This window comes from Dipteris shenzhenensis, chromosome 24 (genome assembly GCF_047967505.1).
Source record: "Dipteris shenzhenensis isolate YYH24624 ecotype China chromosome 24, Dip_SZ_1.0, whole genome shotgun sequence".
Classification (NCBI taxonomy): Eukaryota; Viridiplantae; Streptophyta; class Polypodiopsida; order Gleicheniales; family Dipteridaceae; genus Dipteris; species Dipteris shenzhenensis.
In genome coordinates this window covers 34,713,382-34,730,808 of record NC_141619.1, presented here as the reverse complement: position 1 = coordinate 34,730,808, position 17,427 = coordinate 34,713,382, and the positions used below count along the sequence as shown (strand labels likewise).

The 17,427-nt window shown below is 42.5% G+C and overlaps 1 protein-coding gene across 2 annotated transcripts in view; it reads left to right on the top strand.

The window, feature by feature from the left end:
- LOC147886534 (solute carrier family 40 member 1-like) overlaps positions 1 to 11,288 on the top strand; it is a 59,499-nt gene extending 48,211 nt beyond the window's left edge. For both annotated transcript variants that reach the window (XM_087395440.1, XM_087395441.1), the window contains exons 6-8: positions 1,159 to 1,296; positions 10,758 to 10,868; positions 11,021 to 11,288. In XM_087395440.1, the coding sequence (XP_087251566.1) occupies positions 1,159 to 1,296; positions 10,758 to 10,868; positions 11,021 to 11,146 (375 nt within the window). In that variant the 3' untranslated portion in view covers positions 11,147 to 11,288. The remainder of the gene's footprint in view (positions 1 to 1,158; positions 1,297 to 10,757; positions 10,869 to 11,020) is intronic.
- The last annotated feature ends 6,139 nt before the right edge of the window (positions 11,289 to 17,427 follow it).

The following is a 17,427-nucleotide window of genomic DNA, read 5'->3' as shown; positions in this document are numbered from 1 at the left end:
TGCCACTATTGCTATTGTGTAAAGTCTGCAATCTGAATACTGTGTAACAAGAGTTCAGTACATTCTATGAAATATGATATGACTGTAGTACTGACGTGTAAAGATAGTCAAAACTTCTGTACACAGAGCCAAACCTAAATAATATACTTCCTTATATATTATGGTTTTCCAATATTTGTGAACCTAGCCTTTTTTGCAAGTATCGGCAATATGTGGACTCCTATATGGCAATTTGGTAGAGGCAAGTATTACAGTTTTAGAGTTCAATACATCCACAATGTATGAGATTTCGTGTATTGTGGTTGTAGGCGGTTTATCTTTGGAATGATTGCAATAGCCAAGTCTATAACCTGGAATGTAGGCAGACATAAATCAGCTGCTACTAGAGTTGCAAGAATCAAAGCTTGAATGGCACTTGCCAGTGATCCTGCAAGCATCATAGGTACGGGAACAACTAGGAGTATGTGAGACATAGACTACTATTTAAGGATTATATTTTAAAGGAAATAAAATGTACTTCATTTGACATGTAATCATTAACGAGGAGAGGGAGGGCTCTGTAATGTCCTTGAAGCATTTTCCCATTTGTGTGATATCATGGAATGAAAACAAAGCTCCCTTCTTGCCAAAATTCTTTCTTTTGTATATCATGATCTGAATGCTAGAAATGACCGACTTCATGTTGTAAGGTTTTACTAACAGAGTTTTTAGAAAGCAAACTTCTTGCATACGCTATGGATCCTTTGCAATAGTTAGGAGTTATTTGGAGTTCTTTAACAATCCCTTGCGTACTTAGATCAGGAAATGACATACCTAGTTAGGACCTATATGATTAGATAAGAGATCAGCCACAATGACACGTTTTTGTTGTGCATGGGCATGTGGCATGCCTCATACTTTGCTTTTTCTTTTCAAAATAAGAAACCATTTACTTGAGAAGGAAGTGAATGGGCATAACATATTTGGATTTCCCTTATTTAACATTATTGAGTACCTTGAAGGCCGTGAACTTATTTTTAGAAAGAATGAGAATCCAACTCATTATCTTGCTACATATCATGCAATTTCAAGAAAACTTAGAATATGAATCAATCTGAAATGCTAGAGTTGTCTTTAATGCTGAAGTTGCCTGACAATTTTTGCCATGTGCATGTCCAGTGGTCCTTTCTGTCACTAAGTGTGGCCTCAAGCTGGTTTTCTAGTTTGAGAGTGTCAGCAACATTGCTGATGGGTGGCGTCGCAGCTTCACGATTTGGACTATGGATGTTTGACTTAGCAGTGTTACAACTGATGCAGGTGACACTTTCCTTAATATATTATCTTTGTTATTTATCCTCAGATTTCTAGGTAGGTTTAGAAGCTACACATGCTGTAATATGCAATAGAGTTCTAATTGTGACGGCATTTTAAGAAGAATTAAAACTAGGAATGAAACAAGTATTCCTTTGCCATTCCCCTGCTGCCTCCCTGTTTTGCAGCAGCAGGCCACAACTCCTGGCACACTGTCTTTCCCACCCTCTCCCTTCTGTCTTCCATCAGCCCTCCCCCCTTTTGCAGCTGCTCCTCCACCTGTCTCCTCTCGCAGGCAGTTTTGTCCTCCCTAGTGCTACTGCTCCCAACTTGTGTCGCATCCCTCTTTGACCCTTATGCTGCCTCCTTGCCATTGCCCAGCCCACTGCCCACTACCCGCCCTCGCTCCCTGTAGCCTTGTCTCTCTGTTTCAGCCTTCCTCTCCCCACTGATGTTTTCCTCCCTGCTTCCATTCTTCCCCCGTTCTCTCTTTTCTATCTACCCCTTTCTGCCTCCCTTCTGTCCTGTCCCTTGCCTCCTATGCCTTCTCTTCTCTTTCTTCATTTCACTGCCACCTTCTTTCCACTGAGCTTCTGAAGTCTTTTCTTTTCTTCAAAGGCTTGGTCTATCTGGATTGGGTACCTTGCATGATGACCTTCAGTTTGACAAGAGAGGCTCTCATTGTCAACTCCCGTATCTCTCACTGCCATCAAGATACCATTTTTCCCATTGGATAAGCAACGAGTCAAGAGCTCAAAATAGGAACTCATGATAGAGTGATGGTGGGACGCATTATTGGACTCACTCCCAATTATAAGCAAGTGTGGAATTGGTCTTAGGAAACCTCTCCTTGAGGGAAGCCACATCCAAGAGGTTACTATCTTTGGATGAGGTGTTTGTCCTTCAGCTCACCTTGGTAGAGACAATGCACCTTGGTAGAGACCACTCAGCTTTTACTCCGATGGAGATCTTTGTACCCACGGTCTCATGGTGGAAGACATGGAGACAAAGCACCATTGCTATGAACTTAAAACTATGGGCAAAAGACAAAGTTTGAGGTCTTGATCCTTGACCTAACCATTATGAAGCTTTAAGATGGCATCATGAACTTACTCTCATTGAAGAGGTATGGTGAGCTAGGTCCAAGCATACATGGCGAGTCAAGATGTGGCTGGTTTAGAACTTGCTCTTGAAGCATCAAATTATCAATGGTACCTCCAACTACTTTTGTTCGGAGTTCTTGATGACAACCGTCTTGCTCATGCCAAGGGTAGTAAATAGGGCCCAACAAAGCTCAAGGTTTGTGAAGGTTCCAAGAAGTCTTGGTGGTAAAGGTCATATGTGTCCATGCAATGGAATGATACGTAGCGCGTATTAAGGCCATTTCACTCTTGTTGCCTAGCCGAGGGTCTACTCTAGCTAGATGGCTACCTCTATCAAGGGCCCAACCCTAGATTGCCCATATAGTGGCTCAAAAGACACTTACACGGCCTTGAGAATGAGTCTAGAGGTGGAGTCAGGTGCTTGTAGGGAGAGCCAACAATTCTTCTAGTAGGGGGCTCTGGGTTCAATAATGTGGCAAGAAAAAAGGAGTCTTTTGATTGGGTGTTTATGACCTTTTGGGTTGACTTTATCTTAATGTGCTATGGCAAAGCATCTTGAATAAGCAAAATCAAACAAAAAAAATAAAAAACTTTGTGGGATGACAAAAGGACGAAAAACATCCAGTTGTTAGTGACTAGGTTTTTTTTGGCATTTTGGATAGAATTACCCAACCAGCGAGGTCGGCTAAAATGTTTGAAATAACCTTAAGTCAAGAAACACCTAGCAAGTATGTATTTGGTGGACAATTTCAAGTTGACCGCTGCCAAAAACAACTCTAAAAGTCCGAAAACAGCTGGGCGCTGACTACTCGATGTTTTTGGACATTTGGAGCTGACCAAAAGAAGGGATTTATTTGTTAATATGTGTGTGTGTGTGTATACATCCACCCAGACAAGAGTTTGATTTCTTTTTTGTTTGGGTTCGGTACTGGGCACTCTGGACTCTCTAGAAGGATCGCTATCATAGGGTCTTTGGTGATCCTGTTTTTTCCAATTTCTCTTTCTTCAGACACTCTTTGCAGCAATCGCTTTTTGATTGTTTGCAATCTCGTGTCTTTGATCATGATGTATATTTGTCCTACAGTGAGATTTTCTCTTTATGTATTATAGCTCTCTCTTTCTGGGATAGCTTTTTTTGTAATGTAATGACTCAAAGATTCCACAAAAAAAAATGTGTGTGTGTGTGTGTGTGTGTGTGTGTGTGTGAGAGAGAGAGAGAGAGAGAGAGAGAGAGAGAGAGATAGAAATACCAGAAGTTGTGACCTACGGGGTGATGAGTCTACATGAGATAATGAGAGTAGTGTCCCAGGAGGCCTATCACATTTTGGATTGAGAGCACAATTGAAGTGATGCTCCCTCTCACTGACACATTTGGGGATCTACATTGATGAGATCACAACCTTCATTGACCACCTAGGAGGTGAGGGGTCACACTGCTTATGGTACAAATATTATTATACGCACATGATATAGTCCTCATATCCTCCTCGACAACAGGCTTATACAGACATCTAGAGGCCCAAGAGGTGTCCTATAAGGAAAGAGACTTGACAGTCAACTTTTGGTAAGACCAATTTTCAACACCTCACGGGCAGTACTACATCGACATAGTTTCACTTACTAGGGAGAGCCAATGGAGATCGTAGGGTCCTAACTTACCTAGGGGCGGTTTTCATAGGATCAATTTTCACGATGATTCATGCAGCCAAGGCATGAGAGCGATAGTGCTTTCAGGCACACTTCCGGAACCCTCTGACGAAGGGATGGCTGGTTGATACGCTTGTGAGGCCAAGAGCCATATATGCAACACCCTTTCGGGGGAGTGATCTTTCAGCGACGACAACTGATTGGAGGAGATTTGAGAGGCTCTGGATCTCAGATGATTGAGACCCTCATCAAATAGTAGAGGCAGAGTTTGCCATGACACAAGTCCAGACTGATGCCATTTTTCAAACAATGACATACCTTCATGGGGTTTGGGCCTTGCCTAACTAGGACCACCGAGATTGGGACTAGAGTCACCTTGACGACTAGCAGATAGAGGGCTTAGCAGGCTTGTTATGCACATACATTCAGATGATTTGCTAGTTGGCGTATTCATATAGACTAACTCCCCCTTTTTGATACGGTTTGGATGGCCGTTCTCCCTAGTGTCATGAGATGAGATCAACCATATCATACTGCTGGATCTACTCTAGCTCTATGCGTCAAGACTTGAGGGGACTAGGAGATCCCCACCAAGTTCCAGTTCTATCATGATTACTTCACCCTAGAGGTCCTTGGGTATTATTTCACGTTGGATTATACCACATTATCAGAGAATCTTAAATGTAACATACCTTAGTGTCCCATACCACCAAAGTATACTGCAAATAAAAAAAACTCGATGGACAATATGAGCGAATCAGGTAGCCAATCCCTCTTCAACTCAGATGATCCCAGATTGAGTCAGGGTGGCAAATTCGTTCTCAATCCTTTTCTTAATGTGATTATATCACCCCCTTGTGTTACAATACCCCAACCAATAGGTCAAAGAAGAAAACCAGTAGGTAGCATCTCTAACAACTCTTGAATCCGGACTATCCATGACCTTGGGCTAAAAGAGTGAGAATCAGAATGACCCCGCCTTTGGACATGATTCAAAGAAGGTATCCAACAAGACTTATCCTAGTCTAATCAATAAGAACCTTGATATGTCCAAACGGTAACTCGAAGAAACGCCATAACTCACAATCACATCGAGATCAAAACTTCAAATAGAAACCAAACAGGAATTTATGCACCAAGATTCGAGAAAGGGAAATCCAATTGTCTTAGTTAAGTCCAGTTTAAGATGTAACAAAGTCTTAGGCATCCTCAATGTACCATATATCTAAAAAACTGCAAGATATATGGAACAAAAGTACATGTTATATAATTTGAAAAAACCAATCAAGTTATAAATGCCGCTTAGTTACAAATCAAACAAAACCTGGTCAATTTAATAACAAGACAATTTAGAACATAATTCATACAAAATTGGGGAGCTTCTTGAACCAAGAGTGGTTCAAAAGATCTAGTCGAGCAAAAAATAATTAGGTGTCAGTCAAAACTGAGGATTTCAACTTCTTCATTGCTTCTCAATAGCTCGGAAGCGGTATAAAGACTCTAAAACAAGCTGTCTACATTTAGAAAAGCATGAGCCTTCTTTAATATATTTTTGGTACTGAGGAGTTTTATAATAGTGAAGAGTTGCCCAGAGTTCATCCATCAAGGAATCCATCTCTCGTAGCAGGTCATGAGGTCTACGAGGATTAATCTCCGATGTAGCCTCATCCTCCTCTGAATAAAACAGTAATCCAACGTAGGTGTCTCATTACTTTGATGTCCTGGCTTCACACTAACAAAAAGAGAATCTGGGGCTGCATGGAATCAAGGAAGAAGGCGAGTAGAGGACAGCAAGCAAGATGGCGGAATCTGATAGGCTGATCTCAGACGGAAAGAGGGTGGGAAATTCGCCTTCATGCGCTGAAGTGCTGAAGTGAGAAAGAGAGAGAAATCCCGGGTATATAAATAGCCAGGAAGGGCCATCAAAAGCTAGGCCAATTTAGGGTGGGTGCTTGATTTAGAGCAAGTGCTTTCCTCGCTAGAGAAAAGCAAAAAAGCAACCTGGTTTTTAACCAAAAAACAGTCTCGCTTTTAATAGATCCTGTCATGCTTTTCTCCAGCCAGCCAAAAAAAGCCAAAACGCGCTAAAATCAGGCCATACGCTCCTTCCCAAAGCCAAGCGCCTGCCCCGAATCATATCGCCCCTATCTCTGATGCCCGAATCTCCTAGACAAGCCGCTTTCTAGGCTTATGAACGCTCTCTCTTTCCTCCTACTTTTCAACTGCAGCAAATCTAGGTCTCTAGGGTAGGAATCTCATCCTTGAGAATCTAGAGCGAATTCTTTCCCTAACCAGCCTACTGTCACGCGTCCCCACACAGCCAATCACATCAACAACCCAAGCGTGGGTAGTTATAGGTCAGAAACGATTCAGCCTCATATCTCTTGCTGAAAGCATCAAGTCTTCTCATCGCCTACCCTTCTCAGGGAATCACGATTTCCAAACACGTAGCAACCGAGAGAGAGCACACAGCCTATGGACTTCTATTTCTTCCATAACTCTCCCAATCATGAGCGCACTTTATCAACCAACGATTCAGCCCATACATGAGCGGAAATTCAGATTTGCAAAAGCAATCTCAAAAAGCGTACTTGGAAGACATCTTTTCTGTATACCTCGCGTTGAATTCAATTGTGATAGGACGGCTCTGATACCAGATGACACGACCCCGCAGGATCTGACCCTATCACTGACCTAGAATCTCGTCCTCAATACAACCAAAATCATAGAGCAGGTGCCTCGATCCTCCCGACCACCCCCGAGCACATGGGCTACAGCTGGACTCATCCATAGGCCCGTATCTAACCCAGGCGTCCCATACCACCTCAGCCCGCGTCCAGAGGACCTTCGATACACCACCTATGATCCGCCATGTAGATGGCCAGAGTCCCGGCCTGGGTCCAAGCCCCATCCATCAGTCGAGGAGCGCTCAACTGATCTACACAATAGCACTGGCCCTCCCTCTATATAGAAGGAAACCCGCTATAGATAGCACAATGCTATGAATAGCTCCCTCCATATAAAGCGAGCACTATATATGAATCAATCTCTATATATAGCAATCTCGGCTAAAAATAGCCATCCAGCCCTATGCTATCCCGTAACCCATGTTAGCCTGCTATCCCATTTGCTGGAATGAGGAGCTAAGAAACACTCTATTTAGTAACAACTCTACGGACTTTTTTCACATTCTCGAGTGGCAAGCACCATCTCCTCTCACAGACACCATATGGCACTCCTACGCATGCACACTGTGTGACCATCCATCCTCTGACCTCTCACACCTATCCGGTCCTTTTCTTACTCTCTTTTCACAGCCCATCGAAACATGCAACATCAGGGTGGCAAAGAACTGTTGAACAATTACGGTGAGCAGCTTGATGGCCAAGTTATATGTAACCATCCTTGAAAAAAAATCAGCGGATGGGCAAAGACACAAGGGATCAGGGCACCATCACAGGTAGCACTTGACAGTGGATCACGTGGTCACCATAAGAACAGCCACAGGTGGGCAAAGAACAAGATGGGGGCTGTCTATTGTTTCTTTGTAGACTTCAAGAAAACATAATTATCATGTTTGATGCACCTACATGCATCAAAGTAAGCATTTTATGAAGTTATGGTTAAATTTTCCACCAAGTTTAGAGCACGAGCACATTATAGGCTATCATTTCTCAAGGTTGAGGATGGTAGAATAGCCCACTTAGGCGCTCCTTTTTCAAGGGCGGTCTTTGGAAAAAAAAAAACTGGTCATGTCGAGAAAACATAATCTTTTAATTATTTAAATCCATGGAGTCCCCTACTTCATGCATAGGTACAATGTTATACAAGGAGGAGGAGGAGAAAACCCTCAGCTAAGGGCTTGTTCTTGATGACTCTGTGGTTCTCAAGCATTCCATGGGAGTATCATGAAAGTACTTGATCCATTGTTGTTCAAATTTGGCATAGTTCTTGAGCTCTTGTCTCAACAACTTTTCATGAAGGACAGAATTCCAAAGGTAGGATTCACAATTTTGATCCCAGCATGCTTCCTTCTCATATCATCTTCAAGACATTGATTGTATGGACAATTGTAAAAATGGAAGTGGATCTTGTTGACAATTGGGTTGGTTTTGGATGTCTTGGTTGTTTTTGGACCTTTTTTGGAGATGGGACGAAAATAAACCAAATCAATGTCATCCCCACCCTAAAGAAGAAGAAGAAGAAGAAAATGAAATTATGTGTGTCTCATCTAGAAAAGGAAAAGTTATCTTCTGATCCCACTCATCACTGAAAGGGGTCTGATGCTTTTGGAGAGGATCTATGAAAGGGAGCACGGAGATGCATTTTGGAGAGCACCTTTTAAAAGTCCAAAGGTAAAAGGGGATTCGGAGACTTCAGAAAAATTCTCTTTTCTTTGTTTGTCACTAGACCACTTTCATCAGCCTTACTCTCATGTAGTGGTAGTTGTTAATGCCTACTTCAATCATGATATCTAAGCAGGTTTCTAATCACAAGAATTCTGCTTAGTGATACGTGATACATGGTACATATGATGATGGTTGAACATGATGATGACAACAGTAGCTGTCATGCAAAATGGTCTCCCAAAAAGGGTTAGTACCAGATGTCAATTTTTCATATTGGGATGTTGTCGGGCCTCCTCTTGTGGATGAAAATTCTTAGGCGTAATGTAGTAAAATATATGCAAATGCGTGCTCAGGGCTTTTCATCCAAATTTGAAAACACAAGTCTAGGTCCTCTTGGGTGATAACAAAGTGAAAAGAAATGCAACACCTGGGCTTGGCGCAATATTACTGAGAGATATGTCTGTCTTGACGCCCTTTGATCATTGGGTTCATATCTTGCTTTTTCATCCTGCCACAAATAGACATTCCATACTCCTTTCATGCATCGTGTCCGACAAAGACTCGTATTCTGATTGTTTCAGTTTTTGTTGTTTAAACAAGAGAAGCACGTTTGAGATCTCCGATGGTGCTCAATGACAGATCAAGTACTTTTGTTCTTTTGGTCTGATGAAGACATTAATCAAGCCTTTCATTCTCTTGGTCTCTACTCTCCACCCTTCCCCCCACTCCAGGGAGGCGAGAAGGGGGGGGGCGGGAGAATAATTACAAAGTGCACTCGTACATTTTATGGGGTACATGTAGGTGAACTGTTATGCTCTAGCCGGGATAGCATGACCTCGGATAGATCGGTGGGCATTTTCTCTTAGATGACCAACCTTTGTAATAGTTAATGTGCGTAATTGAAATGGTCAAGAGAAGTAACTGCCAAGGTCCTAGGTGAGGGTGGAATGGCATTGACTAGATAGTTCTGAGTGCTAAGGCCTAGGTGCACCTAAATGTGCAATAATGCCAAGGGGCAAGTGGTTTTTAATGTGCCCCAAGAGAGGGGTAAAAAGGTGCACCAAGTGGAGAGGCTAAAATGTTGACATTTGGCAAGGAGAACTATCTAAGGAAATGAGGGTCTCATGTATAAGCATGAATGAAATAACGCATGTATCTGACGATCTACTATCCACGAGAATTTGGCTGGGTGGAAGAATCGTATGCCATCGCCCGTGAGTTGTATCCACGTATGGAATAGAGCTTTGTAAATTAGAGATAGAGTATCTAATAGTTGGTATCAGAGCTCAAGGCAAGGAAGAGATCATGGGAAGAGCGACGAGCTAGGTGAGGCGTTGACGAAGAGATCGACGGAAAGCTGACGTGCTGAATGGGAAAATGCCCACCGATCTATCCGAGGTCATGCTATCCCGGCTAGAGCATAACATTCCTTCCCTCTTCAATCATCAGCGTCCTCGATGATGAAATCTGGGAACGCTCTCCGTAACTGGTATACGGATTCCCAGGTAGCTTCCGATAGAGGCTGACCATGCCATGCAACCAACACCGTGGGTATCTTCCTATTTCGTATCTGCATTGTTCCTCGGTGCAAGATTCTTGTTGGCTGGTGCCTTGCAATATCCTCTATCTCCTGAAACAAAACCACACCTTCGATTTGTGAGTCACCTGTATGCAAAACTTTCTTTAATCAGAGCATATTTTACCTTGTGCGATGTTGACGAACAGAGTGAAGGGTGTATATATTGGTTATTTGGGTTTTAGAAAAGACTGAAAAAACCCCCCCCCCCCCCCCCCCCCCATCTTCCATTGTGGAACTATGGAGGCAGAAGGGCAGAATTCAAGGGTGAATCCTAGTGAGTCTAGAGTGCAGTCTACACAACATATGTCACATCATGTAGCACCTACATTGATTGGTAGGATTTCGTAAATTAGAGATAGAGTATCTAATAGTTGGTATCAGAGCTCAAGGCAAGGAAGAGATCATGGGAAGAGCGACGAGCTAGGTGAGGCGTTGACGAAGAGATCGACGGAAAGCTGACGTGCTGAATGGGAAAATGCCCACCGATCTATCCGAGGTCATGCTATCCCGGCTAGAGCATAACATGAACTCATGAGTTGGTGCAAGCAACCATTTACATGCATGCTGACATGTTGCATGTGCTTTGTAGGATCATGCATACATAATGAGGTGAAGCCTTCTCACCTGGTTTCCCACATGCGCGTGCACATGCGCACTTTTAGTATGTGCACATGGACACATGCATGCTTTCTGTATTCAAATGCTGTTGCTCCATGCTTAGTGCCATGAGACTTTCACAACTATGTTAGATGAGCTGGAAATTAACGAGGCCCATGACTTTTATTGTAGGAATCTGTACGTGAATCTGAGCGTGGGATAGTAGGAGGAGTACAAAATTCACTACAATCTTTCCTTGAGATGCTGTCATTTGTTGCTGCCATGCTTATTCCACATCCTCAGGTACATTTGACCAAACTTTTATTTAAGTGATCTGCCAGTATGAGATGCTTACTCTGACATTGTGTTCTAACATGTTCGACATTCATCAGTATTGGAATGTCAGCTGTCTCATAAGTTTATTTTCTCATGCGCTTTCGAATGTATGTTATCAGGACTTTGACAAGCTAGTATTCTTGTCGTATGGGGCTGTGACAACAGCACTGGTGATATATACAATTCAAGTATATCGTATTCGTGGACACTTGTTTCATATGGATCATGTGTTTAGATCACGCTGAACTGTGATGCTCTCAAAGCTTGCAACACTTTTGTAATTATATGGTAGCATATTGCATGGAACAGTTTAAGAATCATGTAAACTAACAATTTGAAATCCTCCTATTGTTTGCAACTATAGAATGCCATGTTTGGTTTCTTTTTAGTCCTTGTAAGCCGAGAGTAGTTGTACTACATGTCTAGTTCAAATGCGTCTATATTATGCAAAGTCGCACTTCAGGCCTTGAAGGGAATTGTTGACATTGAATGATAATTGAATGCCGACCTCTACACGATCCCTCTCAAGGTTTATGTTTTCTTCACTTTGAAAGATCTCATGTTTCTTTTATGTAATGAAACAATCCCATAAAGGATGAAACTTCTTCAGTTGATAGATAATGGGATCATAAAAGATCATCTATGTGAGTAGCACATATTATAGTTAAAGTGAAGACCTATGCTAAAAAGAACTGGTAGGAGACCCATGCGTTGCTGCAGCACAACATGATTGTACATGGTGGCAAGTGGAGTCCCTGGCAAGTAGTGAAGGATGTACAAAATGAAGGAATAGTCTTAGATTATTTTATACACGGCAAAGGAGATTATCATTATTGGCATGTTAGCATAGTGTGGCAAGGCTCTTGAGTGTGATGGAAGTTATCTTGGGTCTAAATTTTTGGTGGGTGGTGTGTAGGCACATGGCAGGCCTACGCGGCCGCCGCCTTTGCTCTAGTGTGGCAATTCAAATTTTGGTGGTGGCATGCAAGCATGTAGCACGTGCGTGCCGGCGTCTTCTCTCTGCTGCTAAACCCTCATCCATAATGTTCTTACGATAAGAGACTACCTATTCTCCATAAACATTTAATACTCCTACAATGGAACTTTCTACATAGAAGTTTAATTAAGACTATTTTGTGCATTAAGGTGATAGCATCTAGGATGTGGTAAACTATACTATATATAATTGACATTGTTCTCGCTTCTCTCTCTCTCTACATGCATCACCTTTAGAAAGCTCCCAAAAATGAGGTTTTTAGTTTCATTACGGCATCCTTCACTCCCCCCCTAGTGAAGAGTGTGCAGGATGTAGGGCGGGTATATGTGAGAGGTCAGGAACTGGCTGATTTGGGATATCATAGAGCGTGCGTGCATAGTTATACCAAATCTGAGTGTCTGTGAGTGGCGAGGGGACCGCCCCTCTAGAAATCTCTACCAAAAGAGTTATTACTAAACAGAATGTACAATAGTTCCTCCTCGTTCCGACAAACAAAATCCAGCTTCTTCCTGTGTACCCATCGACAATACTCATGTAGCGTCCGGTTCATTCGTCGGAAGGTTGTTTTTGGTTTCAAATCTGAGATGATGGCGTAAAGCCTTGCACTTATCATCGTACCATATCAATTATAAGGTACGGTCCCAGGTGGTGGTGGACTGGTGGAGCGTGTGAGGGAAAGCGTGAAGGGCAACCTCGTGTAGTGATCGGGTAATCAAGGCATCATAGTCCTCTAGTAGGGGTATGAAGTCAATATATGTGAGAAGTATGTAAAGGCGGGCTGAGTATATAAGTGAAAGATCGTAATCGAAACATATGTCATGATAGGTGGTGTAGGCGATCTATGGAGTGGGAGTTGCTATGAGATGGGGTGTAGAGATGCTAAAGAAGAGGTATGTATGATCAGCCCCTAGGGGAGGAGCTGCGACAATAAAATCCGTGATACGAGATGTGAAGGCAGGGGATCACATGATGTAATCGACAACACTAGATCTCCCCGATGTGGGAAGCATGTGAGACCACCTGAAGCGGGCCATCTATCAAGACCATTATAGATAATGAGATCATGCATCCTGCCTAGATCTAATAAGGCATATTCATAAGATGAGACCGGGGCTCGCGCCGAAATACGCAGCATACTTGCTCCCTCAAGCTCAATGTCTGACAATAGAATGGAATTGTCCGTGAAGTCGAGGAGTGGTACCTGACAGGCACTTGTCCTCGCGTTTAAGTCCCCAATCAAGAGCACTTCCCCGCGGCCCCGGCTCGAGAAGTCGACAATGGACTGATAAAGAGCTTCATATGGTGGTCTCAGTCTCCTCTCGGATATCTCGAGCAAAGAGAGAGAGAGAGAGAGAGAGAGAGAGAGAGAGAGAGAGAGAGACTAGAAATGAGTATGATTGGGGCGAAACATGGCCTAAAATAACTAGAGGGACACTTTTAAAAAAAGTATAAGGAGAGTGCTGCCTGCAATGCAGTGCTAATAAAAGTGCAATAAGGTTGTGGCTGAGCATCAAGCATCAAGCATCAAGGAGCCAAAAGTAGAAATAGCAGCCAGTAAGCAACGATCAGCGTAGCAGCAGCCTAGTGACGGCAATGAATCCCTCATTCAAGGTTGTGGCATTTTGGTAGAGTTATTTTCTTATCTGATGGGTTATCTACATCGCAAGTCATCATTTAGTCTCTCTCAAAAATCCCTCTTTTGTTCATCCTGGGTTGAAGGCATCGAACTTGACCAGAGAAATCAGTTGCTGAGCACCTTATCTGTTTCAAAAATCTGCACGTTATTTGAGATTGTGAAAAAGGGGCTACTTGTGGATTTGGCCATGTCTATTATCACAATGCTATTGATGTTCATGGAGTTTTGAATCTTTAGCTGCTATCCATTGTCATCTTCAGTGGAAGTAGGCTACAAGGCTTTTGTACCCTTCGGGGGTGATGACCTAGGTCTCCTTTATGCTGCAACTTTCTTTTCCTCCTTCACACCTCGACATTCTACGCCGTCTCTCTCACCCTGGGCACATGAAGGAAATTTCCTCCAATTGTGACTGGTTTCGGCTGGGTGAGGCCGATGTGGCAATCGGAAGCTCAATCGGTGCCTGACGGTTGCAAACCGAGTGCGTAGTCCGATAAGTCTTGCTCGTGCTATTTGGTGAAGTGGGCCAATCCTTATGCCAAACGTTTAGATCGAGTATGCATTACAGTGAAAGCTCAAGGCTTAGCCTTTAGGTGAGTGGGAGGTGTGGATTTTCCCCACCTAGTTAATTCGACACGGATTAATTCGACGTGACGATTCCACATACCCTTGTTAACTTCTTATCAAATCAAGATAATGAGCAACGTATTATAGGTGAACCAGCGACAGCTGATATGATGGTTATTAGAAACCGATAGGGTGGGTCCAGCAAGTCATCTATTATCCAATCAAATAGCTTCTGCTCGCTCCATCCTGCACTACGATGAACTGCTTACCTGTTGGATTCCATGTGCCCGTAAGTTTGATAGCATTAGATAGGCGACTTGACTAAGGAAATGCTATCTCTGACGTGGGCATGTGCCCGATCTAAGATCTGTGGGTGCAGTTTATAAACCTTTGCAATAGTATTTTTGCGAACAATGACATGTGGCAACCCGATTGCCTTTTCCTACTACAAAATAAAGGTTCTCATTAAACTCCTAGCACTAGTCAATTGTAAAGTTGACTCTTTCTTGTTGGGCTTCTATGGTGTATTTTTACACTTTGAAGGAACTATAAAAAGAAGAACATAGAAGAGCAGCGCATAGAGAAGCACTTTCAATCATAATTCATCGTGTGGCATTGTTAAGGAACTAGACATTGTCGGTCTCATTATGAACTAGTAAGACCTTCCCGATGATTAATTTTATTACTATTGACAAGTTTGATGGAATGGACTTCCATACATGGCAAGTCTCAATTTGTTACCTACTCATGTTTGAGGGTGTTTGGTCGTTTGTCAAGGGCACTAGAAAAATTAAAAAGGATGATGAAGATGACAAGAAAGATCATGACAAGGCACAATCAATAATCAGACTTCATCTCACCAAAGATCTCAGCTCATGTCAGCCAAAGCCATGTGGAAGCAATTGGAGAAACTGTATGGTGCCAAGGGTAAAAATTCAAATTTAGGATCTTAAGATGCAATCCAATGAAGCACTTGAAGCCCATCTCCAAACTCAAAAGCATTCTGGCAAAATTAGCTTCAACCAACTCCAAAGTGGATGAAGATGACACCAATACAGTGCTCCTTAAGAGTATGCCACCTGAGTATGATGACCTCATCGCCACAACACTCAAGAACCTTCCATCTCCATCTTTTGAGGGATTCATTTCTTTACTTTTTGTTGCAGAAGAGAACAAGGTAAAGGAGCAGCTAGACTAACACCTACCTCCACAACTTCCACTCAGGCCTTGGCTATGTCTAGGAATGTTCAATGAAAATGTACCTTTTGTAAGAAGAAGAGGCATACAGAATCTAGATGCTTCAAGAAGGACCTGCCTCTTTTGCATTGCCATGACTCACACATTTAAGTGAAAGATGCCCCATCTCACCGCATCTTTCAAAGCTGACACATCTAGCCTACTATTGTTGCATCACTAAGTTTCTCAACTACATCTAAATTAATCATTTCTAGCAAGTATCCAAGTCTTGGATCAACCTTGGAGAAGGCAATATGAAAGGCAACCCTTGACCATGCTCTATCCAAAGCCCATCCAAAGGCATTAGAAAAGAGAGGAGCTCATTTTGGGGCCCTATAAGAAATTCATGATTTTCTAATTTTCTTGGCTCAAAATAACAAATTTCTAGAGTGAGAAGTTCAAATTTATTGACCGAGAATTCAATTGGAGATATAAATCACAAAACATATAAACTGACATTTTGAAATTCTTGCTTGAGCGTTTTTTAGTGTGTCATAAATGCTATGTCCACGGACCCAAATGTATTTCTACTATTGTGGCGTGGAATTTGGTTGTTTTAGCATTACTATTGTGTTCGGAGTAGACAAAACCCCCCAAAATGACTTTTGAATCACTAAATTTGGCCTCCCAGAGGGGTCAGTATGACAAAAACAGGCACCTAACAAGAATGTGCTTAAGAAAGCAATTTGGGCACTTGGCCCCTATTTTGGTCATTTCGACCTCTCTGGGAAGACATTTATGACACACAAAAAAATGCTCGAGTAGGAATTTCAAATTGTCGATTTATCTGTTTTGGAATTTGATACATTTATGACACACCAGAAAACAAGAACGGGAACTTTAAAATGTCAGTGTATCATTGTCTCTAGAGAGATAAAGTCTTTTTTAAAAAAGAAAAAGCATTTCCAATGTAACGTTGTCCTCTCTCTCATTGGAGGATCTCTATTTTTTGTCTAACCTAAAAGGCCCCAAAGATGAAAAAGTGAGGGGGAGAGGGAATGGGAGGAGGGAAAGGAAGGGAGGGGGAATGGGAGGAGGGAAAAGGAAGGGAGGGAAGAGAATAGGGGGAGGGGAAAGGGGGAGTGATGAAAAGAGAGAGGGTAGGAAATGGAAAAAGTGGATGGGAAAGACAACCAAAATGTAAAAATGCAACGAAAAAGTAGAGGAGATGAAGAAATGAAGAGGGAGGAAGGGAATGAAGGGGTTTATGGAATGAAGGAGGGGGGAAATGGAAAAGAGGGGGGAAGGGGATGGAAAAGAGGAAGAAATGATGAAAAACAAGAAAAACATGACAAGCAAAACTTGAAGGAAAATAAAGGAGCACAAGGAGTTGGTCACCTTCAAATGATTAAGAAAAACAAAAACTCCATTGATGCTTGGGCACAGTTGTTGAAGAAGATGTGCAATTTGAGGGAGAGGATTATGGGGGGTGGGTGGACATTGTAGCAAGAAGGGTTTGATTTATAAGCCATGTGAAGAGGATAGGAGTGAGTTGGTGCTCGATGTAGAGGGAGGGAGCAACTTGCATGGGACTAGAGAAATTGGAAGAGGAGGGATGATAAATGACGAGGAAAGAGAATGACGGGGTTAGGTGCATTTTTATAAGGAAGGATGTGGGAGGGGTGGAATTAGCCAATAGTTGTGCACCTTACAATTTGTCCATGCTTGGATGGGTAGAATAATTAAAAACCCCTTTTTGTGGATAGGGGTTAAGTGCATTTACAACCTTTAATCTTCCTTCACCCATAATTTTTCATGGGTATGTTGGATCACTCTTTAATCAAAGGTAAAAATACTCACAATTTAAAGCTTTGTGCAATGATACCCGTATCATTGCATAATCTGTCAACATTGGCATGTTCCCTCGGAATGCGGGTGGCTTGTTGCGTGATCCCTACCATCTCAAGCCAAAGGTATCCTTTAAACATGGCTTAGAGTTCCCATTGGAAAAAGGAATTGGCCTCTGGAGTCTATCGCAAGAGTAGGTCCTTCGTTTAGCAGGAGTCTAGTTATGATCATGCAGTTATTCAACAGGTAAGTCCTCAGTAGGAGGCACTCACATCTTCTGCAGCATGCAGAGATTTATGCCACAA